Source organism: Gopherus flavomarginatus, chromosome 4 (assembly GCF_025201925.1).
Source record: "Gopherus flavomarginatus isolate rGopFla2 chromosome 4, rGopFla2.mat.asm, whole genome shotgun sequence".
Lineage (NCBI taxonomy): Eukaryota > Metazoa > Chordata > Testudines > Testudinidae > Gopherus > Gopherus flavomarginatus.
The window spans coordinates 107,940,226-107,962,596 of record NC_066620.1 but is presented as its reverse complement, the minus strand read 5'-3'; the positions used below and the strand labels follow the sequence as shown (position 1 = coordinate 107,962,596).

At 39.2% G+C, this 22,371-nt stretch overlaps 1 protein-coding gene across 8 annotated transcripts in view; it reads left to right on the top strand.

Annotated features, from left to right (window-relative positions):
* Positions 1–22,371, top strand: part of AIG1 (androgen induced 1) — a 196,986-nt gene that overhangs the window by 62,302 nt on the left and 112,313 nt on the right. For 6 of the 8 annotated variants that reach the window (XR_007773904.1, XM_050949895.1, XM_050949901.1 and 3 more), the window contains exons 2-3: positions 4,581–4,736; positions 16,205–16,306. Coding sequence is in view for 7 of the 8 variants with exons in the window: in XM_050949895.1 (XP_050805852.1) it covers positions 4,581–4,736; positions 16,205–16,306 (258 nt within the window). In the remaining variant the exon portion in view is untranslated. Of the gene's footprint in view, positions 1–4,580; positions 4,737–16,204; positions 16,307–17,569; positions 19,233–22,371 lie in introns of those variants that run through there. The other 2 variants (XM_050949898.1, XM_050949896.1) reach the window with 2 other exon arrangements.

Below are 22,371 nucleotides of genomic sequence, written 5' to 3'. Positions count from 1 at the left end.
CCTAGGATGCCTTCTGTAAACACAGAGCAGCCTGATATCAAAACCACTTCATTACCCATGACTTACTTGAACGTGCTCAGGATATTTGAACTTTGGAGGGAGTTGCTATTATAATTCACATTCCCATGTATATATAGATGCTAAAACAAGTATGGTCCCAATACACTGATTCCAATCAATCACACTTACAGTAGCCAAACAGACAAATAGTCTGGCCTAAATTACTTCAATGTGTCTTAAATCACACTACCATGCAACTGCTCAAGCATAATATATATTTACAACACCAGATTATTTTACTGATCCATCATGTCAAAAGCCTGAAAGAATAAAAACAACAGTGCTAGGAGGTGATGAGTGTAACAGATAATCTGAGGTAATAAATCATACTCTGTTTTTCTTTTCCCAAAACAAAATCAGACCATGGATTTGGCAAACTATAAAAAGTGTAATTTATGTGGACAGATAGATACCAGCAATTTTTGTCTTTGCATGCTGGTAGAGCTAAAATTTGGTGGTGTTGTTTCGGGCTGCTTGTCTCAGAAGAGAGAGTAATTATAAATTCATGTAAGGCTGCCTTCAAGGGACAACTTGTTCAGATACTGACAGTATCTGGGAATTGCTGATGGAATACCTAAAAGTTTGGAGATATGAATTATATTCTCAGAACAGTGAACTATAGCCACATAATTATGAATCCCTCATGAATACATTCGCCACCTTTTGCACTGGAAACTTACCTGTAAGTAAACTGGGAGGTAGTATTACATGAAAAGGCGTGTTAATCTTATGCATAACCAGGGCTATTTCTGGAATGTAGAAAGGTGATTTCATTCATTATGTCAGTTCCTTAGTTTTGTTTCTTGATTACTACTGCATTATTGTTCTACGTAATGGACCTGTATTTATTTCTTTTTGTAAATATGTGCTCTCTTCAAACTTTGTTCATAGGCTACCAGTATCTCTTTCTACATGGATGAGACCCAGAATTGCAAATTAAAAAAAAAAAAAAGTTTGCCTGCATTTTGCAATTGTGACCGGGATCCTAGTGGGGAGCCAGCTGTGCTCCTTCAGTTAGCATGAACTGCAAAGAATGGGGCAGACAATCCCCATAAAGCTAGTGAATATTCCAATAAGATTTATCAAGGCGGCATAAAACAGCATCTTTATTACCTCACTGGTTACTCAGAAGTCCAAACAGCACAGTTCCCTTAAAGTGATCCAGCCTCAGGCCTCCATAGTACCTTGGTTGGGGATATAGTACCCCCAGATACCTAAGTCAAATATGATGATTTCTGAAAATCTTATTTCATCATATAAAAGAAAAGGTTTTACCAATCCCAAAGGATTGGACACATTACCTCCCAGGTAATGAATGTTTCAGATCTTGCAGCCAATTCTTGTTAACTAAACTAAAATTTATATATATAATATATACGAAGAGAGAGAATACGGTTAAAAGATCAGTATACATACAGACATGAGTTCAATTAATTGAGGTTCAATTAATTGAGGTTCAGATTCATAGCATAGATGGTGATCTTTGTAATGGCAAAGAGTTCTTTCAGATATAGTTCATAGGTTATGGTCCAATGTCCAAATAGCATATTCAAAGCGTATCAGCAGAACTGGGACCTCAGTCTTGTGACTCAAACTTCCCCTGATGAATCTTAAGCAGATCTGAGATGAACAGGATCAGGACCCAAGGGTCTTTTTATACAGTGTTCTAGCATCCACTTGACCACACAGTCCTGGGTAAACAATAGACCTTTGCTTTCTAAACATCACCAGTAATTAGTTACACAAATTAACGCAGGGCAATTTGCTTATTCCTCCACCATTCACAGATTATTTGCTATACATTACAAAGAGAGATGAATACAGAGATATCCCGTGTTTACAGTTCATTTAAATGATAGGATGTTCTTTTGACCTCTGAATGATCAGAATACAGAATAGACAGGGACTGTTGATTTAAATTGTGACCCTACTCATACATATATAATACACAAAAACACAAACATTATCTCCACAGTTGTCTTTTGAGGGTTATTTATTCTGCAGGTTGTTTAACCCTTGCTGTGACGCATGGCCAGAAATATTTAGATTAAGAGGGCTGTTTCTGGTGGATTCTCACAATTTATTGAATCTCCAGAAAAATAAAACCTATTCTTCCTTTACTGTTTTGTGGTTGCTCCACTTAGCATTATGGCCAGGTTTTTGAAAGCTGGCATCTGTTCTGAAAATGTCTTCTTTAATCTGTGATAACATCAAGGTATTTCAATGGAGATTGTTTAGGAAGAAATATCATGGCCTCCTTTGTTATGTATTTGTAACTTCTAAACTACTATAGAGAATTTACACTGAAGGGCCCTTAAAACTTGTTTCATAGCGTAACCCACTGGTCCGTATGTGTCATGCATCTCCTGTGCTTGATCCCAGAGGATATTAATTGGTTATATTCCCCACCTACAGAGATTGACATGCTAATTCATGCTGTAGAGACTCATGTTTTCAGCTCTGGAGGTCCCCAGTTAAATTCCCAATGTTGGACAAGAGGGCAGTTGTCAGTATAGCACTTCTTATGCATTGTATGTAGGGAAGAAAGTGAGTAGCTATAGCTATGTGTGTTGTTTGTATGGGGGAGCTAGGGAAGTTTCCTCCCTAAACTCTAAAGAATTTATTCCTGGCTCTGTTCAGTAACTCTCGGCCAGAAAATATATTTTCCCTCCCCACTTATGTTTTTCTGTAGTTTTCATTGTTAGTTGTTATACATTATCCCTCATACCACAACTTTGCAACTTATGGATAGCTTCCTTCCCTTCAGTATTTTCACAAATTCATCACTATACACTATAATAGCATTACATTTCTCCCATGTAACTTTGTCCTCATAGCAGAATGACTTAAAGAAGCAGCTCAGTTTATGATTGATTAGGAAATATACAATTTCAGTTCCCTTCAAAAGTGTAGGTCTTGCAGGCTATGTTACTTTAGCTAGATGTCATTTCAGGAAGTCATAGTTAGATTTGCAAACAACCTATTAGGTCACTCATCCAAACCCTGCCAGTGCAATATTGGTCCCTGCAGTATATTCTTGAATGTTTTGTCCAATCTAACTTTGAATGACTCAAGCAATAAGGCTTCCACCACTTCCTCTGGGAGACTATTCCATGGTCTAATAGATTTCACTGTTAGGTAATATTTCCTGTCACTTGGCCTAAATTTTCTTACGCTCAGATTCATCTTGTTATTTGTAGTTATACTTCTCTAGACCTCCGTTAACGGGACCTTTTCCTTCGTTGATACTTATACCCTTGAGTAAATTGTAGATGGTTAGCCTATCTCTTTGGTCATCATTTGGCCAAGGTAAAACACTTTTAGTGCTTATAATCTTTCAGTATAAGTAGGCCATCTGATTGGTGGGGGGGTTATTTTTGAATAAATGCTGGTTTAAAAGAAGCAAATTAGAAAAAATGCATTAGCATCGTGGGGTTTCGGGGACCCAAAATCTTATTTTTAGAATCAAAAAGTTTTTTTGAGTTTTAAATAGAAGTGGAGAGTTTTCCCAAAGAACTTTTTAAAAAATTCCTAACTGTAACAACTTGTCATGTGTCATGGCTGGCATCATCAGTGTATGTTTTGGAATGTTGCTTGATCTATGTTCTACACTGGTTTTTAAGAGAAATGTGTGCATCTACAGTATGTGGAGAGGGAGCTGTGGCAGCAGCAGGAACACAAGCTGTTCCTTTAGTGTGGTGATGACACAGGATGCTCAGTGGGCATTTGAAGGCCTGTTTGCCAATTTACAGCCAGTAGTGAAAAAATTGAGCCTTCTGCAACATCATCACCAAACAGCTCAGGTAAGATAGCCAGGTGGAGAAAAAATGGAGGGAAGGATTCTTGGGGTAGAAATAATTTTTTCTTGTTGAATCCTAACAACAGACCCCTTACTTGTAAATCAGTCCCTCCAACCATTTAATCATTTATCTTGTATTTTTATTAATTCCCTCTGTCTGGTATCATAGAGTCCAGAAATATATTGTTGTCTCACTAGTTTTTTGGTTTTTGTTTTTTTTCTTCCATATTGCAAGTTCATATCCACTATCATCCTTATAGGGTTTTCTAAGGTCCCTATTCTGCCAAGACTTGTGCACATATTTAATTATACTTTGCAGGATCTGAGCCTAAGTAATTTTTTCCCATTGAATGTAATAATGCTTAGCTATTACATAACACTGTATAAACATGAACTAATAATCCTCATACTGGAATCTCCTGTTGAGTAAATACTATCATCCACATTTTATGGACTGGTAACATTGAGAGGTTAAGTGACTTTCCCAAAGTGACACGAGTCACTGTCGGAGCTGAGATTTGACTTGAGGACTTCCTTGCTGACTGTCCAGCACTATGCTCCATCTCTAGGGTCCTGATTCAGTGAAATACTTAAAAACATGTTCTTAATTTTAAGAACGCACTTAAGTGCTTGGCTGAATCAGAGTCTTTATCTGTATCTCTATTGCATCTGATGATTTGTGTATCTATAGTCTTCAGAATTGGATTTTATTTCCGTGCAGGTTATCCAGGCTGTCTTTTTTGGGATCTGCGTATTGACTGATCTCTCCAGTCTTCTCACCAAAGGAAGTGACAGCCAAGAACAAGAAAGACAGTTAAAAAAGCTCATTTCCCTCCGCGACTGGATGATGGCTGTTTTAGCCTTTCCCATTGGAGTTGTAAGTATGGTGCTAAGCAGTTAATTTCACTTCCATGCAGGTGCATCGTTTAACTTGTTCATTGTTTCCTGACAGTAAAAATTGACATTCTTAGCCAAAAGGATAAATGACTATGAAAAAAGGGGAAAATGGGAGCACGCTTTTGTCACAATTTAGTTATCCTGAAGAGAACTTTCAGTTACTTTTTCATTTCATTTTTTAAAAAATAATCCACTGTTGAGGCATCTGGATTCATGATATAAATAAAATGTACTAACACATTAGGACAGGGGTGGGCAAACTATGGCCTGCAAGCTGTTTAAAGCCAGGCTGCCAGCTCCTGCGGGGGAGCAGGGTCTGGGGGTTACACCACGCAGCTTCTGGAAGCCGCAGCATGGCCCCGCTCTGGGGTGCAGGGTCAGGGGCTGCACCACGTGGCTCTCAGAAGGCACAGCATGGCCCCGCTCCAGGGCACAGGGTCGGGGGCCATACCACGTGACTCCTGGAAGCAGCCGCGTGGCCCCGCTCGGAAGGTCAGGGGCTGCTCTGCACATAGGAACTGGAGAAGGGACATGCCACTGCTTCCGGGAGCTGCTTGAAGTAAGCGCCACTCAGAGCCTGCGCCACTCGGAGCCTGCACCCCTGAGCCTCTCCCTGCACCCCAACCCCCTGTCCCAGCCCTGATCCCCCTCCCACTCTCCAAACCCCTCAATCCCAGCCCGGAGCACCCTCCTACATCAAACTCCTCATCCCCAGCTCTATCCCAGAGCCAGCACCCCACACACACACACCAACCCCAATTTTGTGAGCATTCATGGCCCACCATACAATTTCTATTCCCCAATGCGGCCCTCAGGCCAAAAAGTTTGCCCACCCCTGCATTAGGGTCTTGATCCTGTAAGTCTTTCCAAGTATGAGGTGGCTTGGCATGTAGACTGTTTGGGAGTCGAGCTGGATTCTTTCTATATCACACATTATCATCAGTGATAGAAGTTCTGCCCTCCATGGGTTTGCACAAGTATAACTGACTGGAGTTTGCTAAGCAATTCTGTTGATGATGCAAAAGATAATAGAATCTAATGCAGGGGTAGGCAACCTATGGCACACATGCCGAAGGCAGCACACGAGCTGATTTTCAGTGGCACTCATACTGCCTGGGTCCTGGCCACTGGTCCGGGGGGCTCTGCATTTTAGTTTAATTTTAAATGAAGCTTCCTACACATTTTAAAAACCTTATTTACTTTACATACAATAGTTTAGTTATATATCATAGACTTATAGAAAGAGACCTTCTAAAAACGTTAAAATGTATTACTGGCACGCGAAACCTTAAATTAGAGTGAATAAATGAAGACTCTGCACACAACTTCCGAAAGGTTGCCGACCCCTGATCTAGTGCTTTCCCTGTTAGCCTTATTGGCTCTTCAGAGCTAACAGGAGTAAAAACATGTTTTTGTCATTAAGGTGCACAAGTTCCTAAGAGGGAGCAGAGTAAGAAGGTGTTTGAGTACTTTTCAGAGTAAAACTGCTCTTCTACTGCACTGAAATCAATGGGGCTTTTGCCATTGACTACGGTGGAGCAGGACTGGGCACTTTAAGCATGACAAAACTCAGATTGCCAGTGCTTTCCACCCAAAACTACAATTTGGCCCAGGTTTGTCCAAAACTTGGATCAGGTTAGCAAAAGGTTTGTGAATCTTATAATAAACACAGGCTGTAATGAAACTGGAAACTATGCCTCATTTTTTGTTTCATCATGAAAGTTTGCCAGTTCTAGTTGCAACCTTGTGAACCACTCTTCTTCTTGTATAGATGGAGCTTTTAGCTAACGGTATGAGGTCTCATTGTTGACACTGTGTATAATAACTAGGCATCTATTGTAACTTTACAGTTAATACACTAATTTAAAATATCGAATTTTATATACTTCGGCTGGCTTGGCTTTGTTAAAATCTTTGGTGTGATATTTTAGAGTCCAGTCCATGAAGAAATACACAATGCTTGTGCAAGGTTCTAAAATATAAAACACGTGTACAGCATTGTGCAGGTGTTCCCAAAACACCCAGTTGGTAGCCTTAAATTACTTTACTTACTAGCCACTGCTAAGGGTAACTGCTGCTATTTATACTGGGTTAACTGCTGCAATTTTTCTTCTATCACATAAGAAACATACAATAATAATTAATGTATTTTTTAAAAATATCTGGAAATAAACAGGCTTGCAAAATATCATTTTTTTACAACTATATTTTGAGGAAGATTGGGAGTTATGTAGTAGTTGTGACTGTGACTGATTACAGATGCTTTTCCTACAGTTATTACTAGAAAAAAATGCCACTTAAGAACAGCACAACATTCTTTTTTGGGGAAAAAACCCACAATATAAGCTTTTACGCACATCAAGAGACACATTCTCCTGCTTTTTTCTGGCTCTCTCCCCAGCTATTCAGTATCCACAATGCCACTTGTGATACTGTGTTTCTCTCTCCTCTGTTTTAAAACTGCTGGCTTTTGTGTACTACTTCAGTACCTCCTCTCATCTTCCCTGCCCTGAAACTTTTTAAGACCATATGAGGCCTCCTTTGAAGACCTTAGCTACAACTTCTGTTGGCAATAGCAGCAGTTTCTAAGCATTCTGAGTGATATCTATTTTTTTCTTTCAAGAGTTACTTGTTTTGCCATCTGTGAAAGAGGAGCTAGCAAGTATTGTAAGCACTCTCTAAATGAGATGTGCAAATGAGCATTTTCTAAATTAACCAGTTCCTAGGGGATACACTTTACACATGGGAACTAGCTAGTTTCCTAAGGGTTAAAATACACACACAAATGTTGTGTATTGTCAAAGGAAAACGAGAAAATAACTAGCGAAGTATATTGTAAAAATAGTCTTTTTTTTTTTCCCCCCCAAAAGTGACCTCCAGATAGGGAACAAAATGTCTTTGCTGCATTTTTTGCTTTTAGTTTTGTATAAAGAAAGCCTAAAAAGATTTTGTTCCTTTCTGTCCTGGCTGCTGGGAGACAAACAGTAGAGCCTCTGAATGTAACAGTGGCCTTAGCAGCCAGCCTCAGACTTTACTGTTCTGAATGTCTGGTCCCTCACCAGTCCAGGGTCCCTCCTAAAACCCGACTCTTTCTCCTGTTCATCGGTTACCACTCACAGTGGTGTTAACCAGTAGGGAGAGGAATGGCAAAATATAGGGAGGCAGATTCTGGCACATTCACTTGAGTGGGGCTACTTGTAGAATAAGATACTATGCAGTGTGATTTAAGGGTGTGCCCACCATAGCGTAGGTCTAATGCCAGTATTGTTCTGCCAATATATATATATATAAGAAAATATGCAATGAGGTCTTTATATGTCAGAGGCTGTAGAAAAATTATTATACAACAGAGTGTCTGCAGAGAAAAATTAAAATTCCCTAACTTCCTCTATTCTCTCAACAGCTTCCTCCTTACAGAAAGCAGTGTTGGAAAGCAGGTTTCCTTGACAAGTGCATAAACAACTCTCTAAGGGCTTCTCAGTGGTTTATATTAGAGACATGTGGGAATCCCAAAATAGAAAATTAAACAGATGTGAATAAAATGCTAATTAGGTTTCTGATTGAAACCAGAGTGGTCATGCTTAAAAACTTATCAGTTGCCTTACACATTTAAATTAATGTTACATAAATATTTTGCCTCATTCTGTGCTCTTTATGTGAAATAATTCATATATTGGGGTAAGTTATTCAAGATAGAATTGGAAAGTTTTAAAGTGCAATAACTGCAGTTCTAAGAATTATTCTAAATAATTGTCTCTCTGTTTCCAACTTTCTAAAGTCTTCAAAATGGATTGTTCTGAAAAATAGACAAGAAAGCAGCTTTTCACTCCCAGGTCAAACGATGTGTGTAGGGGGAAAAAACCCTAACAAAACACTTTTTATTTATAGTTCCTCCTAATAAATAAGTATCACAGTTAAGCCATCTGGGTAGCCTGGTCAGCATCCTCCTCCCTCCCTACAAAAAACAAATCCAACGCCTCCCTCCCCCACCCCAAGTAAAACACAACAGCAGCAGCAATGGAAACAATGGCCAGAAGATATGCAGAACTTTGCCTCTTTTGTGTTTTGTTCTTTATTTCTCCAGCTTCTCAAATGAAACAGGAGCTGTTTTAGGAGCATCAAAAAAAAAAAAATACACACGAGCTTGTTAGATGAAACCAATAACCACCATTGACTACCTTGCTGTCCTTTTTAATAGGACTTTTAGTGATGGATTTTCTGTTTTTATTTAATGAAACCAGAAAATAATGGCCCAATTTTGCCGTTCTTACTCCTGGTGGGTAGCAGTTTATTTCATGAATAGTCCCATTGGACAACATTCTGATACGTTTACTTCAGTTAAGTAGTACCTTATGGTACTATTCAATGTGAATAAGAGTATAGGAACCTGATCCATTAAATTAATGGTACTGTTTGCACACTAAAGTATTGCTCAAAAGACCTCATTCCTATTTATCCTAAATTCATTTTTCACCAACCTAGCAGTATAAAGAGGCAGTAAATTACACTGCTAGAGCAGTATGAAGTAGCCTTTGTGAGAATATGAATGCATCTCAAAGCGAATAAGGGCATAAGTGTGGCAGAATCTGTACCAATGTTTTTAGTTTATCCCTCTTGTTTTCTGTTTGTCACAGATCCCAAAGTCTGCCAAGTTTTTATGGCTAATTCAGTGTTTTATGTAAACTGTATATGGCAATATCGTTGTTTCTTGTAATTCATGTAGTAGAAGAAGCAGGTGACTAGGCATTTATAGATTATTAAAATTGTGCTTTTATATTTTGAAGAGCTTTGCCTCTTCCTGTGTATATAAAAATACCCTTTTCCCTAGTCCTTCCCATTTCGATAATTGTAGTCAAACTTTCAAAGGTTTATCATTTATCTTTGGGTATGCTATAGCTGGCTTTTAAAAAAATATATTTTAGCCATACACACAATTAACCTATTGAGTATTTGCTGGAGGAACACTGAAAAGATCACTCCTGCACAAACCTAACTAGTAGTCATTCTGTCTTAGAAGCCATGCATGGAAGAGATCTGTAGGTCTTCTGGACGTTTTAAATCCCCTTCCCCTGTCTTCTAAGTCTAAGAAAATTACTGCAGATATTTACCAGATGTCCCCATCTAATGCCTCCCCCCCCCCCCATAGCCTATAAATGACAAGAATTGCCGCACTGGAACAGACCAATGTCCTAGTCTGATATTTTGCCATCAGAAGTGGCCAATGCCAAATGCTCCAGATGTAAACTTAAAACTCTAATTGTGCAGTTCTATCCTGTGTAGGAAATTCCTTCCTGTAACAGGATGGCTTACCCCTTATTGGCTGAAGGGCCTGGAGCTAGCTGACCCGGATTACTAAAGAGACACACCTGGGTTGGATCAGGAAGTTCCATGTAAAAAGCAGTGGGAGGCTGCAGTGAAGAGGGAAAGCTCAAAAAGCTATGACAGCGTTTGCAGAGAATGAGGAAAGGCTCCTACAAGGAAAACCCTGACATGAGGGCTTTGCCCCAGGCAAGGACATCTGGCAAAGATCCAGTCTAAGCAGGGAAGAGATTGCAAAGGCCTCAGGGAGGAAGGCCTAGGAGGAGTAAGAGAAACCTTGTGTTATGTGGACTTGTAAATGGACTTTATCTGAGATTTTGTGTTTTATTGCAATTTATAAACCCAGACTCTAAGGAGTGGTATTTAGGACCAAGAAAATGCCTGAAATGAAGTTTTATTTGAACTGTCCAAGAGGAGAAACTGAGGTAGGCTGCCTGTAGTGTGACCCTGGGCCATGAGGGGGTGAACAGGAGGTGGCTGGCCCACTGACTTCCCAGTTCCTCAGTTCCTGCCCGTCACGACTTTCTTGATAGGCCTTTATCAAATGTGTTTGGGTTGAGTGTTAACCTGGTGTAAATAGATGTAGCTCCATGGAAGTCAATGCTATGCTAGTTTACATCAGCTGGGGATTGCCATAATGAAATTTCGCATTTATATAGTGCCTTTTGTCCTGAAGGATTCCAAAGATCCTCACAAGCCATACACATATAGCACCACTTTACTACAGCCACCTCAGAGAGGTAGCCAGAAAGCTTACATCAAACTGTACAACAATGTGTGGAGAAGAAATTTTGCCCAAGGTTACAGGAGAAAATCTTTATTCTTGCAAAAAGCACCAGAGGGTCTTTTTGTCCATACGGAACAGATAAAGCATCCAGTTTTCCCTAGAAATCACCCAGGAAATGAGTGGAACTTAATTGTACAGGTTATTCAGAATCAAAAATACACAGTAAAAAAAATTCTATTGTGTTCATTATTCATTTGTATGGTAGTTTTTTTGTTTATGTGCACATAAACAGCAAATTACACAGTTTTGGCCTCCCTCTGTCAGTTTGTCTTTGCTTCAATTTCTTTTGTTTTACTAATGCCCTTGGTGACTCAAAAGGAGAAATAAGTTTCCTGATTCATGCTTTAAAATTTCCCCCCCAGTAGTATTTTGTGTTCTTTCTGTGTTAGTTTCTGAAGCTTTAAAGCTGAGGGGGAAATTGATTAATGTGTTTTTCTGAAGTGGAAGAAGAAAATTGTTTCTTGGGCCTTAGTAACACTTTTGCTGCTGCTGTGTATTGTTTAGTGATATTGAGTTGCATATTACAAATCAGTTACTCCTCAAAGAGAACCCAAGGCCCACTTGAAAAACTGAAGTGCCCACTTGTCTAGAGTGTACATAAAATACAATGAGTAGCAAAGAAGTGTCCTTCTTGTGGATTTTATGTGCTATTTAACTTTCTACTGACTATCCGAGTGGTATTGTCTGTAGAAGGGGAGAGAAGGAATTAACATAGGCCATGATTTTGCCATTCTTACTCATGTGGTGCAGCTCCTTTCTCCACAAGTAATCTCTTACTGTTGCGCAAAAATAGGTGGCAGACTCAAGTTGGCAGGAAGCTTAAGGAGCACAGGTTAAAATGCAGCCATGTGACTGTGACAAATATGGCAATTTCCTGCAATATCCCTGAGAAGTCTTACTGAATTAAGTTTAAGTAGCTTTGCAGTCCATTGTATTAAAAATGCAAAGTGTACATATCATTGTGGGATTATATGTAACTTCACTTTGGAGAGGGGGGAAGATGTGACCAATGTGTTGAGCTTCAAAGGCCCATTTTAAACAATGTGTCAGACAAGAAGGAACCTTTGCGACAAACAAAGCTGAGTGGATTTCCTTGGAAATACTTGGAAGGAAGTAAAATCCCTCCTCCAGACCCAATCATTTGAAGGGGTAGGGTAGGGTTACCAGATAGCAACTGTGAAAAAACAGATGGGATAGGGGGTAATAGGCGCCTATATAAGAAAAAGTCCCAAAAAACGGGACTGTCCCTTTAAACGTGGGACATCTGGTCACCCTACCTATGGGGAAACCCATTGTCTGCTGATCACCTGTTACCAGAATCTAAAGATCAGAGCCCTGAGTTGCATAAAGGAGAGACTCTAAGTTTCATGGGGATGTCAGAGCTAACAGCTGTTATGGACTTGTAACCACAGAAAAACCCCTTGGTGGGGTTTGAAGGGCTGATCACCTGCGAGAACCCTTGTTGGAGTTGGGGGTGGTCTGGTAAGCTCATTAGCATGTGTTTAGGTTCTCTTATTGTTTTAAATATGTTTTCTCTGTAACGCTCTTTCTTTAAGAATAAATGTATTTGTTTAAAAAGGACTCTGTGATAACTTACAGGTTCAGGGAATTATACTGTTTATAACCTCTGAGGAGAAAGAAAAGAAGGCCTGCTTAGGCAGTCTGAATTGTTGGGGAACTCACAGTATAGGTAGGAAACTGTGCAGTCTGAAGAAAAAAAAAAAACTGGTCAGGAGGGAGAGAGAGTTGGGTCTCTGTCCAAGAGAGGTGGTGGCAGAGGAACTGGAAGCCTAGAGTGTGGTTGTCCTTGCTGGCCCACAAAGAGGGAATGCAGGTGCAATTGCTCTGAGCTGTGACAGTGACACCCTCATAGATGCAGGTTCTCTGCAACGTAAGCATCTGCTTTGTGCAGCGGAGTTGGGGAAAGAGAGAGAGCATCCCAGGGAGCTGATTATAGCTGCCTGGCTGTTTGCTACAACCTTGAGGCAGAGAAATTTGGGAGTAGCTCTGATTTGCACCAGTTGGCCTTAGTATCCTAGGAATAACATGGAAGCTGAGGATTGCTGAAGCGCATGGTGGTCTAGACACTGCTTCTTCCCACTCCCATCCTGCCCCTCCTGGCTCCTGAGATATTCCCTGTGCAAGGGGCTGCATGGAGGGAGGTGTAGAAGTAAGTTCCAATGGCTCTTTGCCTCCTGGGGTCCCATGCCAGGGGTATCCCCAGCAGGGAAAGTGAAGGAGGTTTCTGAGGCTTGTGCCATTTTGCCTCAGCTATACAAGAGAGCATACAAACTGCTATGCCTCAAACTCTCCTGCCCCCCATGCGTGGCCAGCCCACTGTGCTGGCCAGTATATGAGCAGGGGCAAGCCATGACTCCACCTGCTCCCTGTCCCTCCTTTCCCCATTCCAGTGAATTTGTTCCTTAGGGGGAGAGAGGGGAAAAGTGACTCAGTATCACTAGCTGTGCTGCCCCAGTTGAGCAGGAGTTGCAATACATGTAAATGGGGAGCCCATGTCCCCTTTCCCCTCACTGATCAGCCACATGAAACCTAGCTGAGTGTAGCCCAAATTAAATTACACTAATACCGATATAAACACTCTCTGATATTGAAGAGAATTTTAAACCTATTTAGAACTATCAAACAATTGCTTATTAATCAAAGCAAGACACTAGGTTGGCTAGGAAGCTACGTAAAGTGTCCTAGAACTGAGATTTTTCTGTTGTCCATATTAATTCATGGGAAAAAAAAAGCTGGGGTCAATCACTTAGAGACATTGACCAACCAATGTGAGAAGTATTCCTCCAATTAAAGAGACTTAGGTCAGTGTGGCAGCCCTGAGTCTGAATGTCCTTCTCTGTGTTGGTTTACGTTAGAACTGTAATATTTTATTTTTTGTGTCTTTCCTTATGTCTGCCTGTAGTGGTGCTTTGCTAAGCAGCATTTACCGTCCGTAGCTCCAGATGGTTGCAACCAGCTATGTTGATCTAATTCCATCCATTGGCCGACTTTGGTTAAGAAACAGATGGTCCCTCGTCTCTTTTCTTACCTTTACCTCATTTTCCTATCATTTTAGTTTGCCCCATGAAAAAATGCCAGACCCAAGTGTTTGCCAGTTTAGCTGGATTCGTTCTAATATGTTTTGGCTTTACCCTTGGTGCCACTGCTTGATGTAGGATTTTCTCCATACAGAGTGCTTTTGAGCCTGGTTTTCATGCTACATGTGTTTTGATATCCCAGTTGTTCTTAATATATTCTCTGTGACCCACTGCAATACAACATGACTTCAAGGAAGTCAAAAGAATTGGGAAACTTTTCCTTATTTCCTATTGTTCAACTGTTCATATTTTGGCAGTTAAGTGTCAATAGATGTGTAGAAAGCTCTGTGATGCCAATAACACTGGCACAGAGGAGAGACTTCTTGAAGAGCACTTTACACTTTCAGTATTTTGCAGGCTGTCCATTATAACCTATTTTTTTCCTGGCGTCTGCACACAAGTTGAAGGGTCCAAACTTATTTTGAGCACCGAAAGCCATCATAACAGATGGGAAAGTGTGTTGGAAGCCAAGAAACTATGTATTGTATGTGCAGTGAGGGAACAATTTACCAGTCTAGATCATCCAAATGTCTGTCTTCCTTAAGTGTACATATCTGTGGTTAGGACTAGGTACCACTGGTAATCTGTAACCTACATTCTAACTTCTCAAAGTTAGAAGCATATGAAGTGAATTATGCTCATCCCATTCCCATCCACTAATAATTTGCTGACCTTGAAACACCCTTGCCCCCACAAACCCCACAGTCCTTTTTCCCACTCCTTATTCCCCAAAAACCATTCCTCACCCAGCACAATTGGACACATTCCCATTGGATTCAGTGAGAGCTGCACCTGCTTGCTGTAGGGCTAAAGTTGGTCTAATCTCTTCTGCACAGAGATCCTCTCATCTCTCCTGAAATTTATCAGTGAAAGATTCCTGGACCTGTTGTCATTTTTTTCTGTAGCAAGTGATAGCCCTTTTATCTCTACAGGACTGTGAACATGGTTTGAACTGAACTCAAATTAAAAAGAAAATAGTGTATGTACAAAGAATTTAGTGCTATGTTTTCTTTCCAACATTCAGGGTTTTATTAAGTTAAGCTAACACTAATATTTCTATATCATGTTTACTTTATTTTAGATAGACTGCATTTTCAGGAAGGGACAATACAAATTTTAGAAGCAGGGAAATCTTAAGATGTTCATAATATAGACAAAGTTTCAATGGAAGCATAACCTACTTTTGTGGTGTGAGCCAACAGTGAAATCTCCATGGCTGACAGTGGCATGTTCAGAACAGTCTGAATCGGGGCAGCACTGTTAAATAATAGAAAAAGGAAATGGAGCTAAATTAATGGTGAGCAAACCTCAAAAAATTTAGCAGTTCCAGACTTCTAATACTTAATGCTTTCCATTAGGATAAAAATATTATGAGAAAAGCCTTTCAGTATTTCTACTTCCATAGTCATGGACAGAAAGAGAAAATGCAGAGGTGGGTCAAAATCAAAAATGTTATGGAAAGAAGTTCTCAGCTTTTTTGAACTTCAAAAGAAGTTAAAAGGTTTTGTGCAAGCTTTAGCTAAAGGTTTAGGCGAGTTTTTATTTTATTCAAACTCGTTCTTCCCTCCTCAGGTTAGAGAGAGAGAAAGAGAGAGGAGAATGAATGCTCACTTTTTGGGCATCTAGTAAGTTGTCTCTTTGACAAGAGCCAAGATGAGTTTCATATGGACAAGTGAGTAGGATGTTGGAAACCTTTTTTTTTTTTTTTTTCCTTTTGGACCTCTGTGCATAAATTCTGTGAATAACGCTTCAAGAGTTAATTTATTTTTTGGTTAATGTATTTAGTTGCCAAATTGGGATATAAGAAGTGATGGCCTTCTATTCAAGGCTGAATTTCACCCCATATGGACAGAGACTTAATACTCCTTATGTTGATATATGCTGTATATTGTCAGATTTCACATTGTTTTCTGTGCTGTTAGCAATAAACCATTATTAATATACCACATCTACTACTAAAATATAGTACTCAATTGTAACTTGGCCTCAAGTATGCAACTAAAAGTTATTTTTCCAGACTAAATGTCAAAAACAGAAAAGAAAAATCATAACTTTTGGGAATGTAAAGAATACTCTAGACCACACTGATTAAAAAGGAAGACTAGGTTTATGAGCAATAATGTCTGTCTGTCTGTAGATCTTTAGGTAGATGTAGAGATATGGATAACTAAAATGAAAAAGGGCAGTGAAATGAGATAATTGACCATAAGCATTTTTTAAATTGTCTTTTCTTTCTCTCCTCAGTTTGTTGTGACAATGTTTTGGAGCCTCTATATTTATGACAGAGAAGTGGTTTACCCAAAGCTTCTTGATAATTTTATACCATCTTGGCTGAATCATGGAATGGTGAGTATAGTAACACATGCACTTTCTTGTGTAACCAAAGCTGTTACGAGACTGGTTTCACCATGTAATGGTTCATGCATGTCTTGTACTGTCTGTAAAATTCCGATGAAAGAGCACATGATAAGGAAGAAAGCTGAGCAAATATAAAATCTGTACATACTTTAGTCCTGTATTCTACACTCAGAATGGACTCTTGCATCTGCCTGGAACCTCCACACAGAAGTCAGTGAACCTGGAGGCCAGAACTGGTATAAATCAGCATAGTTGATGGCATTATGCAGATTTATACTAGCTGAGAATATTGCCCTTACTGGTCAAAGCGTATGATTATTAGGCCCATTGAAGCAATCAGTATGATTGTATCACTGTAATTTGTGATGAAACCTGTTTTAACAAAAATGCTGGAAAGTGAGAGAAGCTTGTTCAAGAAATTAAATTAATTTCTGTGGGCCATACGGTACCCTTGTGTATGATTAAAAAACAAACAAAAGTGCTAGCTGCCTAAGTATGCCAAAACTGTGTAGCAGAACCTACGTTAGTGGACGCGTGTGTGGTTTTTTAAAAATGCTATTGGAGAAAAAATGGTGTATCTGCCACAGTACAAGGAGCATATCTTTGTCCCAGCCCCTTTGCCAGAGGCAGTGATATGCCTCTGAAACAGTAGGATATTCTTGCCAGCCTTCAACTAATGTGGCATTTTGTGGATGAGGTAAAGCATTTGATTAAGAGCCCACTTTGTTACCAAGCGCTTACTGCAGTACATGCAATACTGAGCTCACAGATTTCATGCTTGTTTCACACATCTTGTCTGACTGGGCCTGTGTAAGATATTTTATTATACTTTTCTGTTGGCATCAGAGCATAGCAAACCATTTAGCACTGTTAATCTAGCTACAGCAGAGGTCATCCTTCAAGGAGTATGCACCACATGGCCAGAGCAGATCAGAACTGCTCACAAATGTTGATCTTGATTAATTGTTTCATGTTCCTGGGGTATACTCAAACTGGCTGTAGTTATTTATTGTTTCCCTGCATGTATAGGGAGCAGCCTGGGAATCACTACTGCTAAACAGAGCTGTAAATTCTGTCAGATACTTTGCCATGTTATATGCTAGTTTTAGAGGGAATGATATGATGTAACATGCTCTCTTGCTGGTGGATCTTCCCATGTCTGTTCAGACCTCCCCCTGTCAATTCTGAAGTCATCCACTAAGCACTCACAAAGGCTGCCAACCTGTACATAAATTCATATTTTCCACACAGCATCAGCCAACTCTGAGGACATTCCTCACAGGTGATGTTCTGCATACTGAAAATGCCTCACTTGCAATGTTTTTTCATGGACCTCCGTTGTGAAGCAGATGATAATGTATGGCCCTGTGTATTCAGGAAGTCTCTTCATCCAGACCACAAACCTAAAGGGCAATTCAAGCCCATGTTGTTCTCAAGAAATGTAGCTTTGCTGAAACATGTGAAGAGGGATTTTGTTTAAAATCTTTGCACATTGTAGCATTTGCTGAAATGAACTGCATGCAAACATCTGGGACACTTAAAGTTGAAAATTAAAAATATCGTAGAAGGCACTTTTGAACATCTTGCGTGAAGGAATTGTTTGCCTTGTCAGTCTCTATTTATCCAAGTGTTACTTTGACTGGGTCACAAGGGAGACTTCTTGCTGTTGGGCTTTTCACCATCTTTTAATCTAACTTTATCTGATGTTTTACCCATCACATTATATTCACCAGCTTTCATTCTAATTCATTCTGATGAGGTGCCTATCAGAATATGAGGTTTGGGGGATTTTCCTCTGGAGAGAAATATCTTCTGCTCTTAAAGTACCCTCAGTATATTAGCACTTTATTTATGAGTCTATGAGCAGGCCTATTGTTTTGACATGGGAGGTTTTAGGAAGTGTCATGGAGGTGTTTTTGGTGAAAAGGGCAGTAGTCATGGCAATATAGTTTAGAAAAGTCAAAAGTTAGAGGCATTATTTTGTATCCAAATTAAAGTTTATTCTCCTAATTTTTAGTACATTTTGATAACTTTTGAAGACAAGAGTTGCTTTATTGGAACCGTGCTTTATAAACCAAAGCCCGTATAGAATTTCGGACCCCAAAGGAATTAAATCTGTCAGTGAAAGTCCAATAGAGAGCAGTTGATGAGTTCCTGCTCTCTATTGGCCTCCCATTCAGTCCAGTGGCACAGTACTCAATGCTCAACAGCTGCCTCAAGTGTTAACAACTATAGCTGGTTGGGAAATGCTATGAAACTGAACCATTTGCAGTTTGGGGGCAGGGGTTTGTTTTAAGATGAGAAAGATTCAATCAAAATGAAAATTTTCCACATATACGAAAAATTGTTTTGGTCGAAAAGCCATTTTTGTTGTTGTTTTTGACAATATTCTGACAACTCTAATTAACTCCCAGTTAACATCCTATCAAACCACCCTTCAACTTGCAAAAATTCTTTTTAGTGGGAAAATTTATGGATATGTTGTTGTTTTTTTAAACAGGAGCAATCATTAAATCTATGGTTACCTTGGTAACCACATAGGGAATCAACCCTGATTAATTATGGTCAGTAGTAGTATGGGCATATATCCAAATATTTGAGGATATTCTTATTTTAGATCCTAATTAGAGGAAGCTGGGGGTTCTTCCTTGGTGCAGCCCTAGAGAGGGAACAGGAATTGATCACTGCTTCATCTTATGCTAGTCCTACCTGGGGTTTTTAGGCCAGACAGAAATAACTGCATGTAACTCAAGGAGGGCCTGTTGATGTCTTCTGACAACAATAAAATGCATCTATAATTTATTATGGAGCGGAGGTAGCAGAGCCTAAGATGACGTTGGAGTTTTCATCTTCTTATAAGTATAATTTTTCATTCTCTTTGTATCTTCCCCCAAAATAAACTGATTCCCTCTGACATATTTTGGGCAGCCTCTCATTCCAGAGTAGATTTCGTTTCCTCCCCCCACCCCCACATTATCAAATATCAGAATAGGAATAGTGTTTTGCAAATATACCCCTCTTTCAAATTGTAAACATTTTCCTGACTGGCTTGGCCTACAGACTCTCCATTTGTTTCATTTCCCTTTGTCTTGCTGAGACTGTTAAGGCTTTTTTGGGGGCGGGGGAGGTTAATGGATGAGTGGGGGTGAGAGGTGACAGGCCCAATGGGGAAGAATTAGAAAAATATGTAACAAATAGCTTCATAATAAAATAAACAGCACAGCAGGATAGGCAGAAAAAGGGTCAAGTAAGAGCCTATTAAAGCAGGGATAGAAGTTGAAACCTTGGGGAAGGCCTTGAGAGGAAGGAGGAGTGTTTTCTCTGTCCAAGTCCAGGCCAGAGGGACTGGAAACTGGTGGTATTGGTCAGTGGTGCTGGAACAATTTTATAGTGGGGATGCTGAAGGTGGAAACCATGTATTTGGGTTGTTGTTACCACTTCAAGCTGGGGGTGTTGGGAGTGCTACTGCACTCCAAGTTCCAGCACCGATGGTATTTCTATACTGCTTAAAGAGACTTCGTGAGTGAGGGATAGTTTGCTCTTTCACTATCATTTCTTTTGCTCTTTTTTTTGAATTTTTGGAACCAGTCTGAAGAAAGCCTGAGTCCTTACTCTGTGCATTGGGTCAGGAAGAAATGCTCTGTGTAGATCTGTGTGGGCCTCAAAGTGTTAGGTTACAATATTTTGTCTCTCTCCTCCCCCCCTCCATTTTCCTGTTATTTGCAGCTACAGCGTGTCTCAGCCATACAGAGCAATTTTCATGTGTACACAATGCAATCGAGCTAACACTGTTTCTGAACAACAATTCTTCACCCTTTCAAGTAAACAAATGTTAGACTGTCTAGAAATTAATGTTTACCAGAAACAGCCAATAAATATCCCACTGTTAAATAATCATCAGTCACCAACCCAACCTCATTGTTGTCCCTGAAATTTTCTGTGATCAAAGTAACAAATTACTAGAAGATTATAATATTATAATTCTATCAAGGGATTTAAATTTTTCATTTACTAGAACACTAAACATATATAACACCTTTACTCTCTACAAAGAAAATCTAGATGTGTTATATGGTACAGAATATAATTAATACATATAAACTTGCAAGGCTAAGTACTGTATGCTTATATAAGTCCACAACATCATATGCTGATTAACAGCAGCTAGTTCACTCACTCATAACAAATATTCTTCTATTCCACCAACACATCACACTAGAACTTGTATAGAATTCAGACATAATTTAATGTAACTTGGAACTGTATTTCTCTGTATTTCTTTAAAACAAATACAAACATCTAATAAACAATATATAAAATCATATACACCTCTACCTCGATATAATGCTGTCTTTGGGAGCCAAAAAATCTTACCGCGTTATAGGTAAAACCGTGTTATATTGAGCTTGCTTTGATCCACCAGAGTGCGCGCACACACCCTCACCTCCCGGAGCACTGCTTTACCATGTTATATCTGAATTTGTGTTATATCAGGTGGCGTTATACTGAGGTAGCGGTGTATATCCAGCAGCGTATTTCCATTGCAGAACAGAGCAAAGGAACAAAATTACGTCTGGATAGGCAGAAGTGAAGTGCAGTGATAGAGAATGATGAATGAATAACTTGGAGAACCTATTCATTGTGTCCAAATGTTTGGCTTTTAAAAGATGAAGAATTTTTTAAAGGGAAGTGTTATCAACTGTTGTTAGATATTAGCTAGATTCCACTGAAACACACTTAACATTAACCTGTTTTTAAGAATTTATTTTTAATAAAATAGCTATTTCAGGACACTTTACACTTAAATATAATTCAAAGTAACTATATTTTTAAGAGCAGACAAGGTAAGTGAGATATCTTTTATTGGACCAATTTCTGTTCATGGAGTGGACAAATAAATTTTAAGAACAATTGAAAACAATGGCAATATAATGTTTCTTTAAACTGGCACTGTGAATTAAAACAAGAAGAAATAGTAATTGGACCATGTTCAGTTGCCTGAAATAGCTCTGTTATCCATGCTATTTGACATATTTAGTACAGTGTTTGATTTGCTCATGTTAAAACAGTAATAATCCTTATATTGATACTTACATCACATACTATGATAAAGAGGCCAGAGTACCTAGATTGAGTAAAGTATGTATGATTTTTGTTATACACAGAAATTTGTGTAAGACAAAACAAAGAACTAACATGAAATAGTGATTTCACTGAAGTCAATGCCATTGACTTTAGTGGGCCAGGATTTGACCTATTTCATTTAGTGAAGTGAATGCCACCCCTAAATAACTCAGGTTGAGTATATAGTTGTGTAAACCACAGGCTATATCTTCATTTTATACTGAAGAGATTATCTGAGAACAGTGTGATTGCATCAAGCAATACATGTTTATAAATCGCTAACCAGGTGGGCTTATTTCCTCTATTTATCAAATGTTTTGTAATTTTAGCAGACTGCACGACGGAACACAGCCTTGCTAGTTTGGTTAAATTAGTTCTAAAACTGAATCCCTTCCTCAGACAAGTTGTTGTTCAAGTCTTTGCTGTAGGGTCCTTTGCTCTGGATATACTTTGTGTTTTTTCTCTTACATCACCAAAGAGCCGTATTGTTTTAAAAGTGCTTCAACCTCATGACTCTCACTATGTCATTGCTCAGTTCTGTGGGTCCACTTTCTAATAACTCGCTTTCAGACTTGATCTCCAGTAATCTTAAGTATTGTTAATTAAAAAATAAGCTTTAGTTACTTTAAACTGTTGGGTCATTGGTCCTGGGTAAAATTTATGTCATATTGTGGCTACATGTCAGCAATGGATGAAGTGACACATATATATATATATTGTATATTTCTAGGGCTTGTCTTCACGACATACATTCTTAGCTTGAGTTTTAACTCTAGGTTTGTCCCTAACTCAACTCCCATCCACACACATAAACATATAGCTCAAGTTAACATCTGGCTAGGTCCTTTAAACTAGAGCTGGCTGGCCTGGAAGGGATGAGAGGGGCAAAGCTTGAATGCTGCTGTAGGTTAAGCTAGTAATGCAGTGAG